This window comes from Pimephales promelas, chromosome 20 (genome assembly GCF_988280905.1).
Source record: "Pimephales promelas chromosome 20, fPimPro1.hap1.1, whole genome shotgun sequence".
Taxonomy (NCBI): domain Eukaryota; kingdom Metazoa; phylum Chordata; class Actinopteri; order Cypriniformes; family Leuciscidae; genus Pimephales; species Pimephales promelas.
In genome coordinates this window covers 15,969,043-15,992,003 of record NC_142788.1, presented here as the reverse complement: position 1 = coordinate 15,992,003, position 22,961 = coordinate 15,969,043, and the positions used below count along the sequence as shown (strand labels likewise).

The 22,961-nt window shown below is 37.6% G+C and overlaps 2 protein-coding genes across 2 annotated transcripts; both read right to left on the bottom strand.

The window, feature by feature from the left end:
- Nucleotides 1–1,009: 1,009 nt before the first annotated feature.
- ptk6b (PTK6 protein tyrosine kinase 6b) lies at nucleotides 1,010–12,682 on the bottom strand. The gene is made up of 8 exons (XM_039653075.2): nucleotides 12,167–12,682; nucleotides 10,219–10,340; nucleotides 9,743–9,903; nucleotides 9,244–9,412; nucleotides 7,111–7,269; nucleotides 6,827–7,008; nucleotides 4,838–4,991; nucleotides 1,010–3,839 (listed from the first exon to the last, which is right to left on the bottom strand). The coding sequence occupies exons 1-8, from the start codon at nucleotides 12,571–12,573 to the stop codon at nucleotides 3,631–3,633; spliced, it is 1,563 nt and encodes a 520-aa protein (XP_039509009.1). The 5' UTR covers nucleotides 12,574–12,682; the 3' UTR covers nucleotides 1,010–3,630.
- A 162-nt stretch (nucleotides 12,683–12,844) lies between these two features.
- srms (src-related kinase lacking C-terminal regulatory tyrosine and N-terminal myristylation sites) lies at nucleotides 12,845–22,831 on the bottom strand. The gene is made up of 8 exons (XM_039653076.2): nucleotides 21,716–22,831; nucleotides 19,799–19,920; nucleotides 18,736–18,902; nucleotides 18,257–18,404; nucleotides 16,420–16,578; nucleotides 14,202–14,383; nucleotides 13,953–14,109; nucleotides 12,845–13,734 (listed from the first exon to the last, which is right to left on the bottom strand). The coding sequence occupies exons 1-8, from the start codon at nucleotides 22,060–22,062 to the stop codon at nucleotides 13,535–13,537; spliced, it is 1,482 nt and encodes a 493-aa protein (XP_039509010.1). The 5' UTR covers nucleotides 22,063–22,831; the 3' UTR covers nucleotides 12,845–13,534.
- Between the last annotated feature and the right edge of the window lie 130 nt (nucleotides 22,832–22,961).

The following is a 22,961-nucleotide window of genomic DNA, read 5'->3' as shown; positions in this document are numbered from 1 at the left end:
GAGCCACGAGCCAGGCGGGTCACGAGTCACGCATATCATGTTCTCATGCACTCACGCAGTGAAAAATACATCGCGGGGCAAAGACTAACGTACACCGAGTGATTACGAGAGAGAGTTCAAAGCAGCTTACTGATGATATGAAACAAAGTCTAACTTTCGAATATTGTCATTTAAGTAATTTAAACAATACTGTTTTCAAGTTCATATCCACCGACGTTACTGACAGCTTTGTTGTCGGACAAAGTTGCTTATGCGGCGTTATGATTGGCCAGGCCACCTGTCAATCAAACCCCCGTGGGCAGCAGGGCACAATTGAAACGTCAGGTTTTAATTTGATATGACAAATACATTTATTCTATATTTAACTTGTGAACGATCGACCTGCTGCTGCCAGTAGGCCTATAGATGATGGCTGCCATGCGCCTTATTAGAATACATCAACCAATAAATCGCCTTTAGCCTACTCTTCACTTCATTCTAGTCTATTCTTAAAACACAGCGTCATCATCGACCCCACAAACTTTCGGTAAGTTTGAATATTAACTTGATGGATGTATAATTTTGCTCTTTGTGTTTGTTTAAACTCTATATTCGCCAAAAGGACTGGCGATAATATATCGCAACCCGGTATCACGACAAGACGTGAAATAATCACGTCGGTCCACTTTGGAAAACGTGTAGATGTCACGGTTTAACCCCTTCAAACGTGAAACTTACACGTTTGCGTTAACACATTCCAGTGGAGAGATACCCGGATGTTAACCTATTTTAAATGTATAACATTACAAATGCAGCAAACACACTAATGTCTCCTAATCTGTAAGCACTAAGGTGCTAACGGCACTGAAGTTACAGGAGTTTCTTCCCGTTGCTAAGCAACGGTAGGTCGAGTATTTAAAAGGTTATGGTTAACACGGTTAACGTGGTTTAACGTCGATGTAATTCGTTGTTTTAGCGAACCTTTTGCTTAAACGAGGAGCTGGGGGACGCCGGAAAAATAGCCTAGACGTTTTAGCCTACTAATTTGGCTACTTCATTAAAACGTGACATTTTGACGTTTTTTTTCGGCGTGGATCAAGGCAAATGAATCCTTTTCACCTTGAAAATAATACTTTTTTTGCATTTTAATTAATAGAACATTTCTCAGTGATCAATTACTACCTGCTGCATCAATATAGAGTATTACATCTGCCAAAACAAATCAAAATTATTTTAGAACTTTGAATTTGCAGATATTTGCATGATGATCGCAATCCTTTCCCATCATTGTTTTCTTACGCAATTAATCTCAATTAAGACACACACACACACACACACCTGTACCTTGTACCTGTCATGAGGTAATTTAGAATTTTTTTAAACAAAGGAGCTCTAACATGTTTGTGTGTCTGTGCTTTTTTTCTTTGGTAATTTGTTTTGGTGAACAGCAATAAACATTAACAATACAATGCATTATAAAATACAATAAAGTATATCACGACAGTACAGCACAATTTAAAGTGTTCAAATCAACATACAGCATCATGTCTTGTTGTTTTATAGCATTTTGTACATGTTCTTTGACATTCATAGCTTCATATTTATTAGTATAATTCCACTTGTGTGATGTAATTATACCTCTCTATTGATTTTTTTCCATTTGAATTAAAGGCTTGAGAAGAGGAAAAAAAATAAAAAACAAGATTACATATATTGGTCCGTGTACGTTGCGTTCATTCGTTTTTTGATTTGATATTGAAAGTATAGAAAAATGAGAAAACGGCTCATTTATTCTTTTTTCTTTTTTCCAAAAAAATAAAAATAAAAAATGAGAATTAGGCTTGATTTTTATATTTTTATGTTCAGGGATAAAAATGGAAAAATGGTGTGGGTGCGCATGAAAAGCCCCTTTGGCCCCTGATTGGTCAACCAAATATCAACACTTTCAGCTCTTCCACAGTTTTTAACAGTTTCCACAGAATAACAGTCCTCCGCTGCTAGACTGATTCTTTAACACAAATCACGCTGAGCAGGGACTAGAAAGGGGTTTCTTGATTCAATGATTCAATGTCCCAAATCGGTTGAATCGGTTGAATGAATGACTCACTGACTGACTAGAAACAGTTACGTGCTGCCACCTACTGGGGGTCTTACTCTCATAATCTAAGTATTGTTTCATTTTGTCATTAATTTCATATTTAAAAGGCTATTCAAAATGTTATATTTTAAACGTTAATATCATAATACTATGTAATTGTAATTACTGTGTAAATCCTCTGAGCAGCATTTAACAGTTAATAGTAGGCTAATAGGGCTACATGCCAGTTCAGAATTCAGATGCAGCTTCTTTGGTTGATACCATAGACTGTAAAAAAAGATACTAATTTAATTTGATTGGTAACAGCTTATTGTCTTATTATTCTAATTGAATTTGTCGATTAAATTTCCATTTTTGTATAAAAGATGACAAATAGCCAATATTTAAAAGAATATTAGAATAATTGCCCTTGCAAAGGTAAACATAATAAGCTGTAAAAGTTATAAGCTATGAAAAACAAACAAACCAAAAAAAAAAAAAAAAAAAACGAATAGAATAACAACCTAAATAGATGCGCTGTGACATTGACACTAAATAATGCAATTTATATCTTTTCATATCTATCATATTTAAGCTTCATCCCTTGTCCAAAACTCAATGTGCAGTCTAAAATAATAGTTATGACTGCTGCATATTTACACTTAAATGGATACTGGTCTGCGTGCTGTCCAGTGGGTTACCCAGCTTTGAAGCTAATGATGGGTCATGTGGGTGCAGATGCGAGATAATCTACATAATATTTCTGAAATAATCAGCTAATATTTCTCTAGTGTATATTGTCAAATCCATGCCTATAGAGAAGAAAACCCTTTCTAGGCCCTGCCCAGCGCGATTTGTGTCAAGCATCAGTCCGGTTGTTGGATTAGAGAGTTTTTATTTGTAATAAACACTTTAAGAATCCGTCCAGCAGCGGAGGACTGTGGAAGAACGGAAAGCGTTGATCTATGGTTGACCAATCAGCAGAAAGGGGCGTTTCATGTGCGCCCACATTTTTCTATCCCTGAACATAAAAATATAAAAATCAAGCCGAATTCTCATTTTTACATTTTTTTTGGAAAAAAGAAAAAAGAATAAATGAGCCGTTTTCTCATTTTTCTACTTTCAATATCAAATCGAAAAACGAATGTACACGGACCATACATTCAATACATAAAAAAATAAAATAATAGTTGCCCCAGAACAGATTGTTGATTACAAATTTAAAATGGTTTCATGGTCTTTTCGTGATCAGTTCAGTCTAATCTACCAAAGAACAAGGTTTTTTATTATATATATATATATATATATATATGTATATAAAAAAAAAACAACTACAGCATCTGTCTCATTAAACTCAGTCAGTAATTTCTGCTCTAAGTCTGAACACAAATACATCATTATTTGCCCTTAGCACTCCCAAAAAGTGATTCATGTGCACATCTTCCTCATCTGAAAACTAATCTACAGTCCATCCAATCCATCAAGGATAATTCAAAGATGATTTTACGTAACATCTGTCTGTTGCAATTGTTCATGGCCAGTCTTGGCCTCAGGATGTTTGCAAGGAGTGGAACCTAACTGTGCAGTTTGCCCGAGTAACCACAGACGCTGTCTTGATAGTTGTTTAGATCAAGCTTCAGATCCTCAAAAGTGGGACGGTCCTCTGGCTCTGCTCTCCAGCAAGATCGCATGATGTCATAAATGATCTGTGGACATTTGGCTGGTGAAGGCATTCTATAGTGTTTTTTTGTGACGAGATCATACACCTCAGCATTTTGAACACCTATAAAAGAAGATAATGGCTTGAATAAACAGGCTCAAATGTTACAGGGTTAGTTCACCCAAAAGATGGAAACTATGTCATTAATGACCCTCATGTCGTTCCAAGCCTGTAAGACCTCCGTTCATCTTCGGAACACAGTTTAAGATATTTTAGATTTAGTCTGAGAGCGTTCTGTCCCTCCATTGGAACTGTGTATACGGTGTACTGTCCTTGTCCAGAAAGGAAATAAAGACATCATCAAAGTAGTCCATGTGACATCAGTGGGTTAGTTAGAATGTTTTGAAGCATCAAAAATACATTTTGGTCCAAAAATAACAAAAGCTACGACTTTATTCAGCATTGTATTGTCTTCCGGTGATGTCACCCACTGATGTCACATGGACTACTTTGATGATTTCTGGACAAGGACAGTAGCCTATAGCATGTATTTATTTTCAATGAAGGGACAGAAAACCCTCGGACTAAATCTTACATACCTTAAACTGTGTTCCGAAGATGAACGGAGGTCTTACGGGCTTGGAACGACATGAGGGTGAGCCATTAATAGCATCATTTTCATGTTTGGGTGAAGGCTGTGAGGTGATTACATTACACTGATTACATTTAGCATCGCAAACATTTTTCCATTTAAAGTTTTATGAAATGTTAAGTTTGAATATGCAAATGAGGCATTATCTAATTAAAGATTCAAAAATTTGCATACTTTTCTAGAACAGAAATCTGAATTCTTGTTGACTTCTTGAGGTTTATACAGAAGGGATTTTTTTGTATCACTCCAGAAATCAGAAAATATTGTCAACAGCCAGGAGGATTTTTTTCCCATGTTTTTAGGAATAAAATGACTCACTCATCTTCTGGCTTTCTTGAAAACGCCCCTTTATTTGTACTGTAACTTAAATCTACATACGCAAATAGATAAAGTACAATAGAATAAACACTTAAAGGCCTATTTGTAGGCTTTCTTTTCACTAGTCTGACAAAACATTATGAAAACTGACCTGGGTAAGGGATGGCTCCATGTGTGACAATCTCATAAAGGAGAATCCCAAATGACCAAACATCAGATTTAGTTGAGTAACGGCCATGACCGATAGCCTCAGGTGCGGTCCATTTAAATGGTATTTTCTTGTCATCACATATATAAACAGGCTCCTGTTCACATATATAAACAGGCTCGTTAAAAGACAACTTCATAGAACAAATGCATGCGCTGAAGAGAACTTAAAAATGATTGTAAAATCGCTCTTGGGTCAGTGTATCATCCGATCATTTGATTTGTCATGGCTATGTGCCCAAGGTTCCTACCACTTCCTCAAAGACCAGGTGGTGAACCTGCAAGCGCTGCCTTTGGAGGAGGCAGACCTAGCCCTGGCTTTTCTCTGTCCCGTTCGTGCTCTGCATATGAACGTGGACAGAACTCAAAGCATCAGGACCTCAGACCAGCTCTTTGTCTGTTACGGAGGCCAGCAGAAGGGAAAGGCTGTCTCCAAGCAGAGGATGGCCCACTGGATAGCTCAACCTTGCCACTGGATTACAGTTTCAGTAAAATTTTATTTCACCATCATCGGTACCCACCCTCAGCCGATTGGATTACAGTATTTGCAATGACCATCCAGTGTCCGAAATGTAGCTTATACTGTCTAAAAGAAAAGTTGTGACTGCTGACTGAACACTGGTCTACTGTGCCTCACCCGCTCAACACTGTCAAGCGCAGCACCACACAGATTTAACTCCGCACAGCTAAATAAAACAGGCTGGTGTCAGCCTACTATTTAATATTATTTAATATATTTAAATTATATTTATATATATATTTAATAAAGCAGAGAAAAGAGCTAAACAAAGAAGAAAAAAGGAGGGAAAAAGAAACGGCAAACAGATATTAATCATGGTACATAAACTATCTCTATATTTCTTCAAAAAAGAAATACATTTTCTATTATCAATTATTCTTAGATATTTGAATAAATGAAGAGTTCAGATGCAAAAGCCTCTAAATGCCATTTGAAATTTTCTTCTTTAATGATGATTTTTTATCAAACTTGTATATTTAAGTTCAGTAATTTCACTTAAATAACAATTAATAGGTAATTATCATTGCCATTTAAGTGAGATCACTGAACTTAAATATACAAGCTTGATAAAAATCATCATTCTAGAAGAAAATTTCAAATGGCACTTAGAGGCTTTTGCATCTGAACTCTTCAAATATTTTACTTCACATAAGAAATCTTTAAAAGTAGGAATTTTCTTAAGAAACCTTTGTTTGTGAAAGTAAAAGTTTGCCACAAGGTTAAAGAAGTTACCGGTAGATTCTAAAGATTTGTTTGGGTTTTCAAAAAAACAAATTACATCCTTAATGGGAGATTAACGTTGAGGACTATTATTTTGTTGAACAGACCTGAGCGACGACTGATGATGTCACATGCTCAGATTTACTTGACCAATCAGCGGAAGGTTTTCGTTTTCTCATTTCTGCTTATTTCATTTCAAATTGGAAATGAAATGATCGGATGATACACGGACCCTCTTGCAATGTGATTGGTTAAATTTGACTGTTCTGTTTCATAGTACATACCAAAGAAATATTAATTCACAAAACCATGTTCCCTACTGATATTTCAACAAAGCAGGAAGCAAATGTCCCTATAAACAATTTCAAGAGTAATTTCCAGGATGCAGTACTTGAAGTTGACAAAATAAGGGGCCGGTACTCGCTTTTGTTTGCATGTTGGTATGCGTGTTTATGTATATATATATAAATACACACACACATGTAGTGTGTAATAGTAATAAACGTAATCTATTACATTATACTGTACAATTGTAATATAATCTGAATACTTTTTGATTACTTTTGTACTAACTAGTTTATCACATATTCAGTATCTCACTCACACACACACAAATTATTTATATCAATCACTTAAGATCCAAATTTTGAAGCTTCACATTTTGAAAATCAGCAAAAAAATCAGTTTGCTCACCTTAATGACTCGAGCTAGGCCAAAATCACCAATTTTGCAGACGTTTCCCTCTCCGACTAGGACATTTCTTGCAGCAAGGTCTCTATGAATACTGTTATGTGCCTCTAAATATACCATCCCATCTGCTACTTGAGTTGCCATGTCGATCAGGGACTCCATGTTCAATGCCATACCCTCTTGACCTGAATGATGGGGAGTGATGTTTAAGATTGAGAACGTGAGACAGCATAATCACAGCATGATCAATGCAAGACATCAGTCTTATCAAGGGGACAGTGACTGACTTCTGAGGAATTTAAGCAGATCGCCCTTCTCTATTAGTTCAGTGATGATGTAAAACGGGGCCGAGGAAGAGCAGACGGCAAAGAGAGAAATCAGGTGCCTATGACGCAGACGCTTCATGATCTGCACCTCCAACTGAAAGTCCTTCTGATTCAGTGAATCTGTGGTAAAAAAAAGAAAAAGAAATAGACACAAATATTATTTTTTATGATGTTTATTTATTGCACATATATGTATTTTTATTTATAAAAATATATTTAGTATTTATTACAAAATCAGCAACTTTCTTTTCCGTTTGAGGTATTTAGTTGCAGATTTACCAGTGTAATGTTGAGGATCACTGCCATTCTGCATGACTTACATTGTGTTCAGCCTCAGCTCACATTAACCTCACCAGTAATGTGTGCAATGTACAATCTGAAACCGTTGGCTGTATTCATGCCCTAAGGCTGCAAAGCAGGTGGTTACCTTCATAAGGATACATTTATTTTGTTTGTATCATGCAGTTGATTTTTGCCCAATGTCACATTGAAGGATGACATGGACAGGCAAAAAACTTGCCTATCCATGTCATCCTTTAATTGCGGAACACTATAAGTGGCAAAAGCTAGATTTCCCAGCAAATCCTGGGGTTCTCTTTATTTCAAACACTGGTTTGGGTTTATTCTATTTCCTGAGATAGATTTATGAAAATGTTTATTTTTAATAGTGTGTATATTCTAAGGCACTCAAAAACCTCTTTTGATCCACTGCATTAACTTGTGCTGTCAGTGTCAAGTACATGAATACATAAACACTCATGTGTTTAAAGCTATTAAAAGGTTACATTCAGCATTTTCCCCACAAACACTGCCCATTCTGAATCAAAGATTGTAATATCGACGTGAAAAAGTTTTTATCTTTAAAAAAAAAAAAAGATTAAGATGACGGTCCTCTCATATTTTTGAATGATTTAATTGCAGTTTGCCTAATTTCTTCATTTAAAGCTTCAGACTTTCAGATAACAAAACTGAATTATTTTCACATTTAAACACAGCCAGAAGTTCTTTTGGATAAAAAGAGCAGGCAGAGTTGAAACTATCAAACTTGCAAGTTGCATTTGTAAAGGTCTGTGACACACCAAGCAGACGTCAAAGGACTAGCGGAGACAAAAGCTGACTATGTTGTCGCCTTGCGTTGGCTACGTCTGGGCCGAAAAGCTGCACTTGAACACACTTAAAGGACTACAACTGGCTGCCAACTAGCTTGTGCGTTCTGCGCCTGCATGTAGGGAATAAACTGTCTACACTCACCTCAAGGATTATTAGGAACACCTGTTCAATTTCTCATTAATGCAATTAACTAATCAATCAATCACATGGCAGTTGCTGCAGAAGAACCCACCAGGTACCACTCATCTCCACTACAAATAGGAAAAAGAGGCTACAATTTGCAAGAGTTCGCCAAATTTGCAAGAGTTCACCAAAACATTGTTTCTGACCATGTCCATCCCTTTATGGCCACCATGTACCCATCCTCTCATGGCTACGTCCAGCAGGATAATGCACCATGTCACAAAGCTTGAATCATTTCAAATTGGTTTGTTGAACATGACAATGAGTTCACTGTAATAAAATGGCCCCCAAAGTCACCAGATCTCAACCCAATAGAGCATCTTTGGGATGTTGTGGAACGGGAGCTTCGTGCCCTGAATGTGCTAAGGCAGTTCTGAAGGCGAAAGGGGGTCAACCACAGTATTAGTGTTCCTAATAATCCTTTAGGTGAGTGTATATCAGCAGGTATCAATACCAATCGCGCTGATCACTTTTTTATTCCAGGCGGCTCATGTTGTTATGAATACATTGTTGAATTTGGATTGCTCAGTGCTTTTATCACTTTTTTTTTTTTTTTGGTGTACTGACTCGCCCGCTAAACTGACCAGCCAATGATCTCTCACCGATGACAATTCAATATGCTGAACTCCTGCTGATGTAAGCTGACAACAGCTGATATGTGGAACACACCGCAAAAACTAGCCCGACGCTGGTCGATTGTCGACCGTGGGATTGGTGTGTCATGGCCCCTTATTTATTATTTTGCTGTGCAACATTTACATTCTTATTTTTAGCGCTGCTCTGTAGCACAGATGAGCTCACCATTGTTCTTGAGGATTTTGATGGCCACTTTAGTGTGATTCTTCCACATGCCGCTGTAAACTTCAGAAAAGTGGCCACTACCCAGCAGCTTCACTAATTTAAGTTGTTCTTTAGGCACTTCCCATTCATCGACTGTGGAGGGTGGCAGATTCTCAGGCCGGGGCTTTTTCTACAGGAAGATGAGTCATTGGTGTCAGGAAGTTTACAAATGCAATTCATTTTATTAATGCAACAGATACACCTTCCATATTTACTGGGTTTGATGCTTTGCATTTAGATATTAGCATTTTTTTACTGGAGGACTGAAAAATGAATTTCTTGAAGTTGCAAATATTTACTGTAGCCTATCTAATGCAAATGGTGGTGTTCTCATAAAAATGAAGAAACTCTTTCAGTCACTTCCTCATATGACAAAACTGAAAGAGAATGTGAAAATAAGGGAGATTGAAAAACAAGCATAAGAAGAGAATGGGGGAAAATTGGAAGAAAAGAGTCTCACCCGAATACAGGGTCGCTTCAGTTGGTCTGAAGTGGTGAATGGGTGAGTTTTATAATATTCAACCACCTCTAATACACTGGCGAATGTAGGAGATGGATCCACATAGAACTTTCCACCAGACTGGTAGATCTTGAAGTGCTTTGCATTGTCCTGTGTCTTCACTAGGAGAGAAGATTCAGAACTTCAGTCTCCAATAGACCATTTCACAAGAAGTAAACAACACTGGTCCAGAAGCACTTCCTGTTTCAGTTTGTAACTGTTTTCTTTATTTCACATGTAAAGAAAACATCTTAAAGATGTTTGTTTAACTTTTTGATTCAGTTTTAAATGTTCTGTTGGTTGTATTTTATCCCAGCTTTTATGTAGTGTTAAAAAACTGAAACAGGAAGTGCTTCTGGACCAGTGTTGTTTACATCTTGTGAAATGGTCTATAGCAGCTTTAATATGCGGTGAAAAACTCACTAATGATGACAAACCTGAGATCACAAAGCCTGTGCTGTCAGACTCACTGATTCGTACAAGGAAGGATCCATTATCATTTCCTGAAAACATGAGGTGACTCAATGCTTCAAAACGGCTCATCTTTCCAAAAAACCACCTAAAGATACAGAAAACACATGGGTTGTACAGTATAATTTCCTTTAGGGTACAGTTGATAGCATAGTTGTTATTAATGTATGAATAATTTGGAATCCTCCACTATTTAAATCACATTCATTTGAATCAGATCAGTTCAATGGATCAATCACCAAACTGATTCTTTAAACGGTCTGAACGATTCATTCACGAAACAGACAATCAGTTTCTTCCATTCAACTGTGTCTCAGTTCACTTAGTAAAGGGCCATTCACACCAAGGGCTAGAACAGTCTTAATAATCAGTTATGAAAATAGGAAAGTCCACATCACAGCTACACCGATAATGACACAGATAATGATATTGTTGAAATCATTTTCAGAGCAATATTTACAGTTGATGAATGATATAAACATCGACAGCCATTCAGAATCCATAGGCAGATGACATAACTGCATGCTTAAAATAAAGGTGTGACATTGGTGTCCATTGGTGTGACCCTGTCACGTTAACTATCGATAGAGTTATCTTTATATTTAACGTTATTAGTGTGAACAGGCCTTAATCCTTCACATTTGTTATTATCTCACTGGTGGAAAATATTTTCAGTGAATAACAACTTACATTTGTGTCATTTCTTCACCTAAAGCATCAGTACTAAGCGACGTTATGACATTTTTTATGGTACTATTACATTTCTTTTTTAACCTTGACAGCTTCAGCATGCATTCGGGAATTGTGGGGAGGGGGGGAAATCGCACAGGAAATTGCAAGTACACCTGGCTGCAGCCTCCCCACCCTTACTCTGAATGGCTTACTCGTCTTCAATAGGCATTCATGATAGAACAGAAGATGTGTTCATAGTTGGTGTAAGTCAGAGTTGGCTAGTGCATGGGGATATTCAAATTAATTAACCAATTAGTAATATCCTTAATCAGCTCTACCAAACGTGGATGTTTTTCCACTAAGAAATGAACATTGTTAATAATATATTTTGATTGATACTGTGAAGCTGCTTTGATGCAATCTATATTGTGAAAAGCGCTAAATACTTGACTTGACATGGATTGATGGGCGAATGTCATAAATTAAGTTACAAAACTGTAAAAGAGAGGTGTCTAATGCTACATAAATAAGAGCTTGTTTCGAGCTCAGTCAAGAGCACACTTTAAAGGAGTACTTCACTGTTTGCTGATAATTTACTCACCCCCATGTCATCCAAGATGTCCATGTCATTCTTTCTTCAGTCGAAAAGAAATTAAGGTTTTTGATGAAAGCATTCCAGGATTTTTCTCCATTTAATGGACTTCAATGGGAACCAAACGGTTCAAGGTACAAATGAGAGTTTCAGTGCTAGGGTCCTAGATAAGACCCTTATTCATCGTCTGGTGTCGTTTAAAAAGCCCTTTGAATCTGCACTGAAACTCTCATTTGGAACTTGAACCGTTTGGTTCCCATTGAAGAAAAAAAATCCTGGAATGCTTTCATCAAAAACCTTAATTTCTTTTCGACTGAAGAAAGAAAGACGTGGACATCTTGGATGACATGGAGGTGAGTAAATTATCAGCAAAAGTTTTTTCAAAAGTGAACTACTCCTTTAAGAATCTGAGACAACTTCAGTTGTTTTCTGCTAACTCGCTTAGTATCTGTATAATTGAATCACTAAGTTTTATACTGTTTAATCTTCTAGAAATCAGTCGAATTCACAAATCAATCTAATTTATAATGAAACCAGAAACTGTTTGCTGAAATAACCACAACGTTAACAAGTTATACTGAAATAAAAACGCGCTGTTTGTCTGTAATAGTGTTAACAAACTACTTTTCAAAAGTAGCTTTGAAACTCACGGTTGAGACTCTACGGATTCGGCTCGCGCCATATAATTGAACGGAACATAGCCGGTGGTTACACTGCCGAAGGAGTCGATTTTCTTCGCAGTCCACCAGTCACCGGAATTGTTGTTGACAATCTCGAACATATCACCAGATTTGAACGACAACTCCTGTTCGTCGCGTGCCTCAAAGTCCCATAGAGCAGTATAAACAGCACTCTTCGGACTCGGGCGCGAACTCGGAGGCTGAGGTGGATGTGGCTGAGGCTGCGCGTAACGATCATCTGTGTTACCGGGTACTACTCCGCCCGTACAGTCACTGTCAGGTTTCATGCTGTTTTCTCCATCGCCCGCTGAGGATCCGCATATTCTGTCCCAGCATGTCCTAAGACATGGGCAAGTTTTACTCAAACATTCCCCCATGAGATAAACCTGTCCCCGAGATGCACCTCTCTAGAGGCTTCCCATACGAGTCTATTAGTTAGTTAGTTTAGAGAACTGACATTAAAATAAAACCTTCCGCATTTGAACCACGCCTGTGGACGACAATGACACAAGCACAGTAGGCTAAACAGGCAATCTTTATTGTTTGAGGTCAATTGCTTTACAGGCTTACCAGCATGCTTGAAAATTTCTGGTCAATCTCAAAGTCGGGTTACAAGCAAACAAATGACCAAGAAACTGCAGAAACATGTATACTGAAAAAATACTTTATTTACAAGAGTTATTTTAAGAATAATCCATTGGAAGACAACAGACTTTTGACATGGATGTGATTTCTACGAAACCGATCATGAGGAAACCTACCCAGGTAGTTTTTGTCATATGGCTCCTGTGTTCACCACAGTATAGTTACACGATCGTGTACCTGGTAGAAAACAGTTATTTGTGCAGCCTGTCTTTCACAAAGGCTAAAGACACTCAACAGTTATAACTTAACAGCTGTAGTTTTCACCGTCCCGGCACCTGTCCGTACACTGGCAGGTGAATCTTTTGTAAACATAAACTCTGATCTGAAAACATCAGATTAAATAATCGCCTGTTCCTACTGCTAAACTGAATGGGCCAGATCAACTATAGTGCAAAATAAACTTAAGTGCAGGGCAAATGATGCATATTATAAGGGTGCATAACAGTGATCAACTGGTGATCAGGAGTCGCGATGACAAGCTACAGATAATCTGGCCCCTTCAGATTAAGATGATGCACATTTCCTCTTTTACAATTTCCGCTCCTTTCCTCAACTCTCATGGAATCTTTTTAAAAAGTCCTTTAACAAGCATTAATTATTGCACACAACTTCATTAACATAAGCAATCCAAAAGTCCAATGTGCATGCAAATCTTTCCGTCCCACAGGATCCTCCGTTTTCAGTCCACCGGTTCTACACCTCAATGGTTTTGAAGTAGAGTCTGGAGTAGATATTGTCCAGCTGACTGTGAAGGGCGTGGAACGAGGGCCGCTTGGAAGCCTCCGCGTGCCAGCATTCCATCATAATGCGGTAGATGTTTGGGGGGCAGCGATTTGGACACGGTAACCTGTAACCCGACGACAGGATCTCCAACACCTCCTTATTATTCTTCCCTGTGGAAAGACCGTTCAAAAGTGTGGGGTCCGTACGTTTTTAAAGACATTAAATTGATCAAAAGTGACAGTAATGAGATTTATAATGTTGCAAAACTTTCTATTCATCAAATAATCCTGATGAATGGTGAGCATAAGAGACCACAAGCTTTTGACGGGTAGTGTATAAAAAAAAAAAAAAGGAAGGCATTTAGTGTTTCTGTAACACAGACCCATACCATCATACGGCATCTTTCCACGTGACATCATCTCGTACAGCAGCACTCCAAAGGACCAGACGTCAGATTTGACGGAGAAACGCTGGTAGAGTGCAGCTTCTGGAGCCGTCCACCTCACAGGAATCTTGGTGTTTCTGCTTGCTGTATACACACTATCCTGCACACAAACGCAGAATTACACACTAAGCAGAAACAACTTTATTTCCAACAAGCGTATTTCCAGCAGCATCTTTGACATCCAACCGTTACCTTGATGATGCGGGCCAGACCAAAGTCAGCTACTTTACACACCAGGTCTTCACCAACCAGGATGTTTCGAGCTGCTAAGTCTCTGTGGACAATGTGTCGATCTTCCAGGTACGCCATTCCTTCTGCTATCTGACTAGCCATGTAGATCAGGTGAGCGGAGGTCAACACCTGACCCTCTGGCGCTACAGGAAGAAATGGACAGGGCAACATGTCTGAGACCATATTGAAAATGTGGGATTCTAAATATTTTATATCTGGAAATAAACTGGAAAAATGTTTATTGATATAAAATAAATTTTCTAGGCCACTAATCAAATATGTTTTACTAAGTGACATGTGATCATGTGACTCTTTGTACAAAGTCAAGATGCATTTTAGTTTTATTTATTGAATTAGCTTTTATTTTTAAATGTTTAGTTATGTTAATTTTAGTTTCTTTTTTTACAATTTTGTTATGAGCCTTAGTCATTTTATTTGTTTGTTTTTTTATAATATGGCTATTTTTTTTATTTCCAGTTAAAAATCAAACTAAAACTTATTTAGGTTTTTTTGCAAAGGCAGCACTTCTAACTAAAAGTTTTTCAATAAATATTTGTAATTTATTTTATATATTTTAGTTTTAGTAAATGATAATACCCTGCTTTGGATTTCATTTTGTGCATTTCATGCAGCTCGAGTTGTTAAACCAAAAGGGGAAGGAAACTAATTGAAAGCCAATCTGAATTTTCAATTCAACTTTCAGTCAAATCATTATAATCTCAGTTCAAGGAAAGATGCATTAATACAAAAATAATTCATTTTACTTTAAGAACTTACAGAATAAAGGTTCATGGATATACTTTTGTGTTTAAAGGAGTACACTTTTGCTGATAATTTACTTACCCCCATGTCATCCAAGATGTCCATGTCATTCTTTCTTAAGTCGAAAAGAAATTAAGGTTTTTGATGAAAACATTCCAGGATTTTTCTCCATATAATGGACTTCAATGGGAACCAAACGGTTCAAGGTCCAAAAGACAGTTTCAGTGCAAACTGCAAACTGTTCAAAGGGCTTTAAACGATTCCAGACGATGAATAAGGGTCTTATCAAGTGAAACGATCAGTCATTTAAAAAAAAAAAGTTAAGTTTTATAAGCACAAATGCTCGCCTTGCTCTGTTCTGTGATTCATTTTGATGAACGAGTTCGAGCAGGAGAGTCACACAGAACAGAGCAAGGCGAGCATTTGAGCTTATTGAGTAACTAAACACTAAACCAACTTTTTTTAGTTAATGATCTGTAAGAATGGATCTTTATTAATACCAGTCATTGATTCGAGTAACTTTTTTGACATTTGTTTATAAAATGTTCCATTTCTAAAATATATGGTGTAAAAACGTCTTAGTGCTGCCCTCTTCAGGTTGAACGGTGGCTACTCCAGTTGAATTTTCCTATTGGATGTTCCGCACTTCGTGACGTACGCAGGTTTCAGCTCACCACGCGAGCTACACCCTTGGCAGTATAAAAAACATCTTGTGTCGTCAAAACCACTGTAGGGAGTCAGGAATTGAAATTGTGAGTACTGAAAACGATCAGGATAGAGTGTTTTAGCATCTATTTCGTCCCCTCCATCCCCGCTGGGTCAGCCCACTTTTTCAGCATTTTCAAATATTGCCAGTGGGTGGAGTCAGGCTCTGACCAGGGGTTTAGTTACCCTTTAAACCCTTTAGTTACCCTTTTTTTTTTTTAAATGAGTGATCGTTTTGCTTGATAAGACCCTTATTCATCGTCTGGAATCGTTTAAAGCCCTTTGAACAGTTTGCAGTTTGCACTGAAACTGTCTTTTGGACCTTGAACCGTTTGGTTATCAATAAAGTTCATTATATGGAGAAAAATCCTGGAAAGTTTACATCAAAAACCTTAATTTCTTTTCGACTGAAGAAAAATGACATGGATATCTTGGATGAAATGGGGGTTAGTAAATTATTAGCAAAAGTTTTTTTTAAAAGTGAACTACTCCTTTAATGACTTCATGTACTTTTGAACTGTAACTAAAACTATGTGGTCAGATAATGCCATAAATGTTTATGAGCACAGACGTGATTGTCTGATAAGAGAAAAACAAATGCAAAGCAAGAAAAACCAAGTAATTTTGTGTGGTTTATAATACATCATTCATAGATACACATGCAGGTGCAGTGAATGTAGTGAGCAGGGAAATAGAGTGTAGTGACACTTACAAGAAAGGTATGATTTGAGACTTCCTTTAGTCATGAGCTCTGTGACGATGTAGACAGGCTCTCCTCGTGTGCAGAGAGCCAACAGCTGAATGAGCTTCGGATGGTGCAGGTTCTTCAGTGCGTGAACCTCCTTCACAAACTCATCCACCTTTGTGTCCTCTACAGGGCAGAGTAAGAGAACAAACGTTAGAACACACACACGCACACAAAAAACACATCCAAAATCACATTTATCCATTTATATTTGTATTAAAAACCATTTGGGTACAGACAATGATCCTTTTCTCAGGGTTTGATCCAAATCCAAATGACGGATAATGTTTTGAAATTGAAACAAATCTAAATAATTTAAATGAAAATCATCTGTGGGCAAGTTTGAAATCCCCAAACAACATTCAAACTGTTCTTACACAACAACATTACGTAACTCTCCTATGCTTAGATTTCACTATATGAGAAAATTGCAATTTGGGCTCATTCTAGTTAAGCTTTTACATTTATCTTCATGTCTTTATATAATTGCATAAAATATTTAACTTTAAGAATGGAAATCATATTTGTTAGGTTTCCTTTATCACAACATCCCAATTAAAGTCCCTATTATGCGATTTTAAAGGCTTCTGATCATATTTTGGGGGTTTCCTACAACAGGTTTACATGTATCCAAGGTTAAAAAACACTTTCATTTTCTTATAATATACTGTATGTACGTTGCAGCACCTCTTTGCTCACAGTATCTGAAACGGTTCAATTAACGATTCGATCTTTCTAAACCCCTCATTTTCAAGAGCCTACTCTGCTCTGACTGGTCAGATGGCTCAGTCTGTTGTGATTGGTCTACTCTGCTCTGATTGGTCAAAAAAATAAGTCATGTGGACATTTCTGTTGTGGAAATGCAGACAGCTGAAGTATACTTTAAACTTGTGGATGTTTTGATTTTTTCCACTAATCAAAATGTTTTAAGAAAAAATCCTTTGTTTTCTGTTTTTTCTAAAAGTCCTCAATTTTGTAATATCCCCTTACAAAGGAGTTAATTATCATCCAGGGGTGCGTTTCCCGTACAACGACGTAGTTCACTGCTTCACTACCATAGTACGATGCATCGTTGGAAAAATCAACTAGCTAGTCATGACTGTTTCCCGAAACCCACTGTCGCAAAGTATCGTTCAACCACGTTGGTTTCGCACGTGGTGGAGTAATAACTGCTTTTAATGAAACTGTTTGAGATCCAATTAACGCTAGATTTGTTTTATATAAATTACAGACACATCTGAGGACTACTTCTAATTGTTCTCAGTTGTTTTGCTTTATTACCAGACTCAATATTTGGCTCGGTCTTACATAGTGGAGCGCGTTCGCACATGCTCACTTTTCAAACACGTTACTTCAAATCTCTTGACAAACTAAAAGACGTAAATTCCATTTGTAAGTTTTCTAAATAAAAGACACTGGTTGTACTGAATGTCAGCTTGCTCATTATGCTCAAGATAATGATTTATTTCCTCCAAATGTGTTGCAATATAGAAACGATGCTTCTAACCACAGGTCGAGAGCTGTCGTTCAAACCACCCAACTTTGCGATGCTGTTTGCGAATGTTCGTTGGAACGATGGTTTCGGGAAACACCGAATCGTTGAACTATGCTGATAACAACGGAACTTGCGACCATAGTTGGCTAACGATGCATTCGGGAAACGCACCCCAGAATGACAATTTTGGTGGCGAAAACGACACCAAAAACATCAGTTTTAGATATTGATTTAACAAATTGTGTGATGTTTTGTGGTATTACTTGGTTTATCGCATGTGAAAACATCCCATCTCATATGATGTCACACCTTGTTTAAGCATTTTGATGGCCACTTTCTTCTTCTCTGTAGTCCAAACAGCTTCCCAGACTTCTCCAAAATGGCCTTCCCCCAGCTTCTTGAGTAACTGAAACTCCTCCCTCGGCCGCTCCCATGGCTCCATGTCAAACAACTCCCTCTGCATGTGGACACACACGCAACAAAGGTTACAAGAGATATTTTCCTAGAATCTCTCCCCTATATCAGGTTGTCTGTCATCTGTGCTGCTTGTTAAGATGAAGCAGAGATTAGAAACCCAAAAAAACCACTCCAGGCAGATCAAGGGCCACTTCTCTAGAAACAGACCATTTCTCTATATGGCTAATTAGATCTATAATGCAGAACTGATACCCATGAATGCCAATGGAACGCCTATTAATAAGAATTTGCGACATGAGAGCAAAAAGTGTTGTCTAAAGTTAAGAAGTCGTGTGTGAATGTGTGTATATTAAATATCAAGAGTGTCATACTTGCTGTACGCACGGCTGGTCTAAGGGACATCCCAGACTTTTGGAGTTGTGCTGGTAGTATCTGATGAGCTCATCCAGAGTGCCAAAAGAGATCTTGTCGGACACAAAGTAGGCACCAATAGCAGAGCGATGAATACGAAAATGGAAGACACTATTTTCACTTCTGGCTGTGAAGCAAAGAATAAAATAAGGATTTTTCAACATAAACATTTTTATTCGTAGACACAATATATTTTTGTATTTTTTTTTAGATTGACTGCTTATATGGTCGCAGAAGCTCCAATGATCTACGTACAAAATAATCATTTAGAAATGTAATATAGCATAAAAATCTCTTATCTTCCCTTTCCCATTCAAAATGATACTCATTTAATTAATCTCAGCAATCGGCTGCTTTAATCAGACTGCGTTTGTTATATAATATTATAATTATAAACACATTTTCAGAAATGTGACTGGAAACAATTTTTTTGAATAACGATATAAATAATTCATTGCATATATTTATATTCTATATCTGAGACCTAATTATATGTAAACTAATATTTTTAGTGTAGGACTTTGGAAGCATGTTATCGAATTGGAAATACTGTGCATAATCAATTTGAACTAGATTAGTCAAAAAGGATTAAGTATAAAACTGCTACTACGCATACATTTCACTATTAAAATGGCCTTGGGGTTTTTGAGACCTTAAACAGAATATTACGAGGGTAGAACACACCCGCTACTCTCCAGAGGAGACAGAAAAATGCTTAGTCTGTTGTACATGGATGACCAATATGGTGTTACAAGCTGTGGGGAAGAAAGAAACAGAGAGAGCGAGAAAGAGGAGAGATAGAGAGGGGATAAGCAGAGAATGGATATCTTATGCAGAAAATAATAAGATTGATGAAGTGGAGGCTGTTGTCATGCAGATCAGACAGAAAATGGGGAGATGAGACAAGAAAGATGAGAAGGGAAATGATGTATGAGAGAAAAACGGACAGGCAGTACTGTAGGTCTCCAGGCATTCAATCGAAAGAGTGTGTGCGAGAGAGGGAGAAGGAATAAAGGAACTAACCTGAGATAGTATATTCATCGCTGTGGCTCTCACTGATCCTCACCAGAAAGGAACCCGTTTTATTCTGAGAAGCCAAAAGCAGTTTCTCAGCCTTTTGTCTGTTTATATTCCCATAGTACCACCTGTAAAGCAGACACACACACAGCATAGCTTAGTACCTCAATGAATGAACGACTACATGCTTATACTCATAGCCTATCAAGACTATGTCCAGCACACATTTTACAATAATACTGAAAATAGTTTGCATATTTAAATAGTCACATTCACAATAGTTTTATTCAAAAAAGCAATGAATATATACAATATATCTGCATGTACAATTTTTATCTAATATATTTGAACTATAAGATTATAATAATATTAGTATGTTTAATACTCCACCTTTATTTTGCCATCAAGGTTGAATTAGGAATGTAGGTTATTGTAGTTACTTGCTCACACATACTTACTGTATTTCCTACTGTAATTATGTCAGCATGCAATGTGTGCAATATGGGTAATGTACCATAAAATGCTACTACTCACTCCAAACATCTATAATAGTCATCAAACTTGATACTGTTGTATGAAAATACAAATCTGACATTTATTTTTATAAATGAATGCAACAAAGATGTTCAAAATATATTCCATAAATGTTATGAATTGTGTAGAAACACTCTGACAATATACTGTAATTGTTGCCTACACCAAGAACATATAAAACCCATATCATATGTCTAATATACAGGATGTTTAGAACCATTTTATTTATAGTTTTTACACTGTAACACTTAATGCCCTTTATCAGCTCATATTTGTTCAATTGAGGGAAAGAAACGGCTCATATTTTGCCCACATTAACCACATTCAGCTTCTCACAGTAAACACTGTGGCGTCATTCAAAGTGTTTCCATGTTAAATATGGGTGCGGCAGGTGCACATGCTTGTTTAACACAATCCCATGGGCCTTCAGTTTCAGTGAAACTCTGACAGGTGCACTAGCACACAACTCTTACATCACAACCCTGTTACCTGTCAACACTATTTAACAGGTCTTTATAGTGAGGACAATTGACTGACCCCATTATAACAGCAACCAAATAGTAGCTAACGACAGCGTAAATAAAAGACAACAGAGGACAGCTCATTGTTCACACGGACAATGATAAAGGCCATTGTGAATGAAACGAGACAGTGCATGCATATGAACCTTCCTTGGCTGAGCTCAGACTATAGGGCACTGCTAATTTTGACCTATTGACCTTATTATTACAGAGTGAAATATACAATAGTTTTCTACTCAAAAAGAATTCAACATTTTAAGACAATTCAACGCCTGGCAAATCTTTAAAATTTACAGCAACTAGTCTAGTGCCGTCAGCAAAATTAGGAAAATTAATCAATTAGGAAAACACTAGAGGTTTTGGTGACATAATGGACATGAATGAATTCTATTCTATTCTAATGACTATTCTGTTCTCTCTGGATCCATAGTAGCACCACTTGCCTCGTCTGGCTGATTGCAAATATGTTCTTTAAAACAAAACAAAACAAGTAAAATTTAGTAAGACACTCCATTATTTTGTTGTGACTTAAGTTTCAAGCCTTAATGGTGTAATGACTAAATGAAACAAAAATATGAAATATATATATATATCTAAAATATGATGTGTAGTGGTAGAAATATTAGTTCAGTATGAAAACCACAGGAGGCTTATTGGAAAGTTCAAGTGACACGTGTAGGCTATAGTAGAAAGTGTCAAGGTCTTCATTCAACTTTCGGAAGAAAAAAAAGTGCACGACTAGCTTCTAGTGTATGACAGAGTGCTAATTTTCAATAAAATATAATGAATATTGTAATTGAAATAAAACATCTCATCTTTATTATAGGTGGTAGGATTAAGTCTATTGATTATCAATCTCAGGACTTACTTGTAGTTAGCGAATTCATCCTGTACAAGGGCCACATAATTAGCAGGGACCAGCCCGGACTGCAGGGATCCCGTCAGCTTCTTGGCAAACACATAATCTCCCCTCTTTTCTATGACAGAGAGTTTGTCCCCTTCTTTCACCGTCAGCTCTTCCTCACTGCGGGCTACAAAGTCGAACAGAGCCGCGTACAGCTGCGTGGGCTTCTTCTTAGGAGCCGGGACCCGGATATCACCTGAGACGGTGCGGATCTCGGCAGGACGAGCGATGTTCGGATAGTACATTTCGGGCCATATCCAGTCCCATAACCTCTTCAGGCATGGCATGCAGCTGCGACAACACTTCTCCATCCCAGCCCTTTCCTTCTACGGACTCCAGGGTAGCTAGAATATTTGGAAGCTGTCCACCAAGCGAAGCGGTTGAAATTGAAAATAAAAGAGACGTGCGGGTCCCTTAGAGATGGCGACAGACCGTCCGTAGCGATTCTATACCGGGATCGCCTTTGTTGAGATAACGAACTGGCCGCGATCATAGCGGAGGATCAGGTGAAACCGGTTTTGTTTCGGGATGGATCACAAAGGCATGCGGAAAAGACATGTTGGATGGTTCAATGAGACATTAAAACGAGGAGACGATATTGTGGTTGAAGTACCTCGTAGAACATCCTCTTTTCATCTAAATCTAAGCTCTATTTATCCATGGCGTCCCTCGATCTTCTGTGTTGCAGTGCGCCACAGCATTTGTGCCTCTCTACGCTCCGGAGCAAAACGCTTCGCAGTGTGTAAACTTGGCTGCAAGACCCTTGTCTCCTGTCGTGCGATCATCTGTTCACTAGGCAAGCGCACACTCGGATCTGGAAGCAGTAAACCATTTATTTTTAGATTCGCCTTTAATCGTTAAACGTATTGGCCTACTCTTAACATCTCCGACTTTTCTGCTTTTTTGCGCTTATTAAAACGCGTCCCTCTTGTGACACTCATTTGCATGCACATGCATCAAACGTTTTGCTAGTTGGAAAATAACAGGCCTATTCTATTATTTTTTAAGACACACAAACACATATGACCGCGTCTATTATTATAGCCTACAGGATGGGCGACTTTCAATTTAGATGACTTTTAATGAACATTTTTTAAAATTATTATGTAGCCTAATTATTTAATCCAATGGCGCAAATAGGTCCGCCCACACACGGCGACGTCATGGATGTTTGTATCGTCGGTGGTAAATAATGGAAACTTGTTTTATT

Coding starts and splice junctions, on each gene's coding strand:
- ptk6b (XM_039653075.2), bottom strand. CDS start 12,573: ATGGGGGAATGTTTGAGTAAAACTTGCCCATGTCTTAGGACATGCTGG. Junction 7,009..7,110: donor TCTGCTTAAATTCCTCAGAA/GTCAGTCACTGT, acceptor CCCATCATTCAG/GTCAAGAGGGTATGGCATTG. Junction 4,992..6,826: donor GCCTAGCTCGAGTCATTAAG/GTGAGCAAACTG, acceptor ATATGTGAACAG/GAGCCTGTTTATATATGTGA.
- srms (XM_039653076.2), bottom strand. CDS start 22,062: ATGGAGAAGTGTTGTCGCAGCTGCATGCCATGCCTGAAGAGGTTATGG. Junction 14,384..16,419: donor TCTCAAATCATACCTTTCTT/GTAAGTGTCACT, acceptor TTCTTCCTGTAG/CGCCAGAGGGTCAGGTGTTG. Junction 14,110..14,201: donor GTCTGGCCCGCATCATCAAG/GTAACGGTTGGA, acceptor GTTTGTGTGCAG/GATAGTGTGTATACAGCAAG.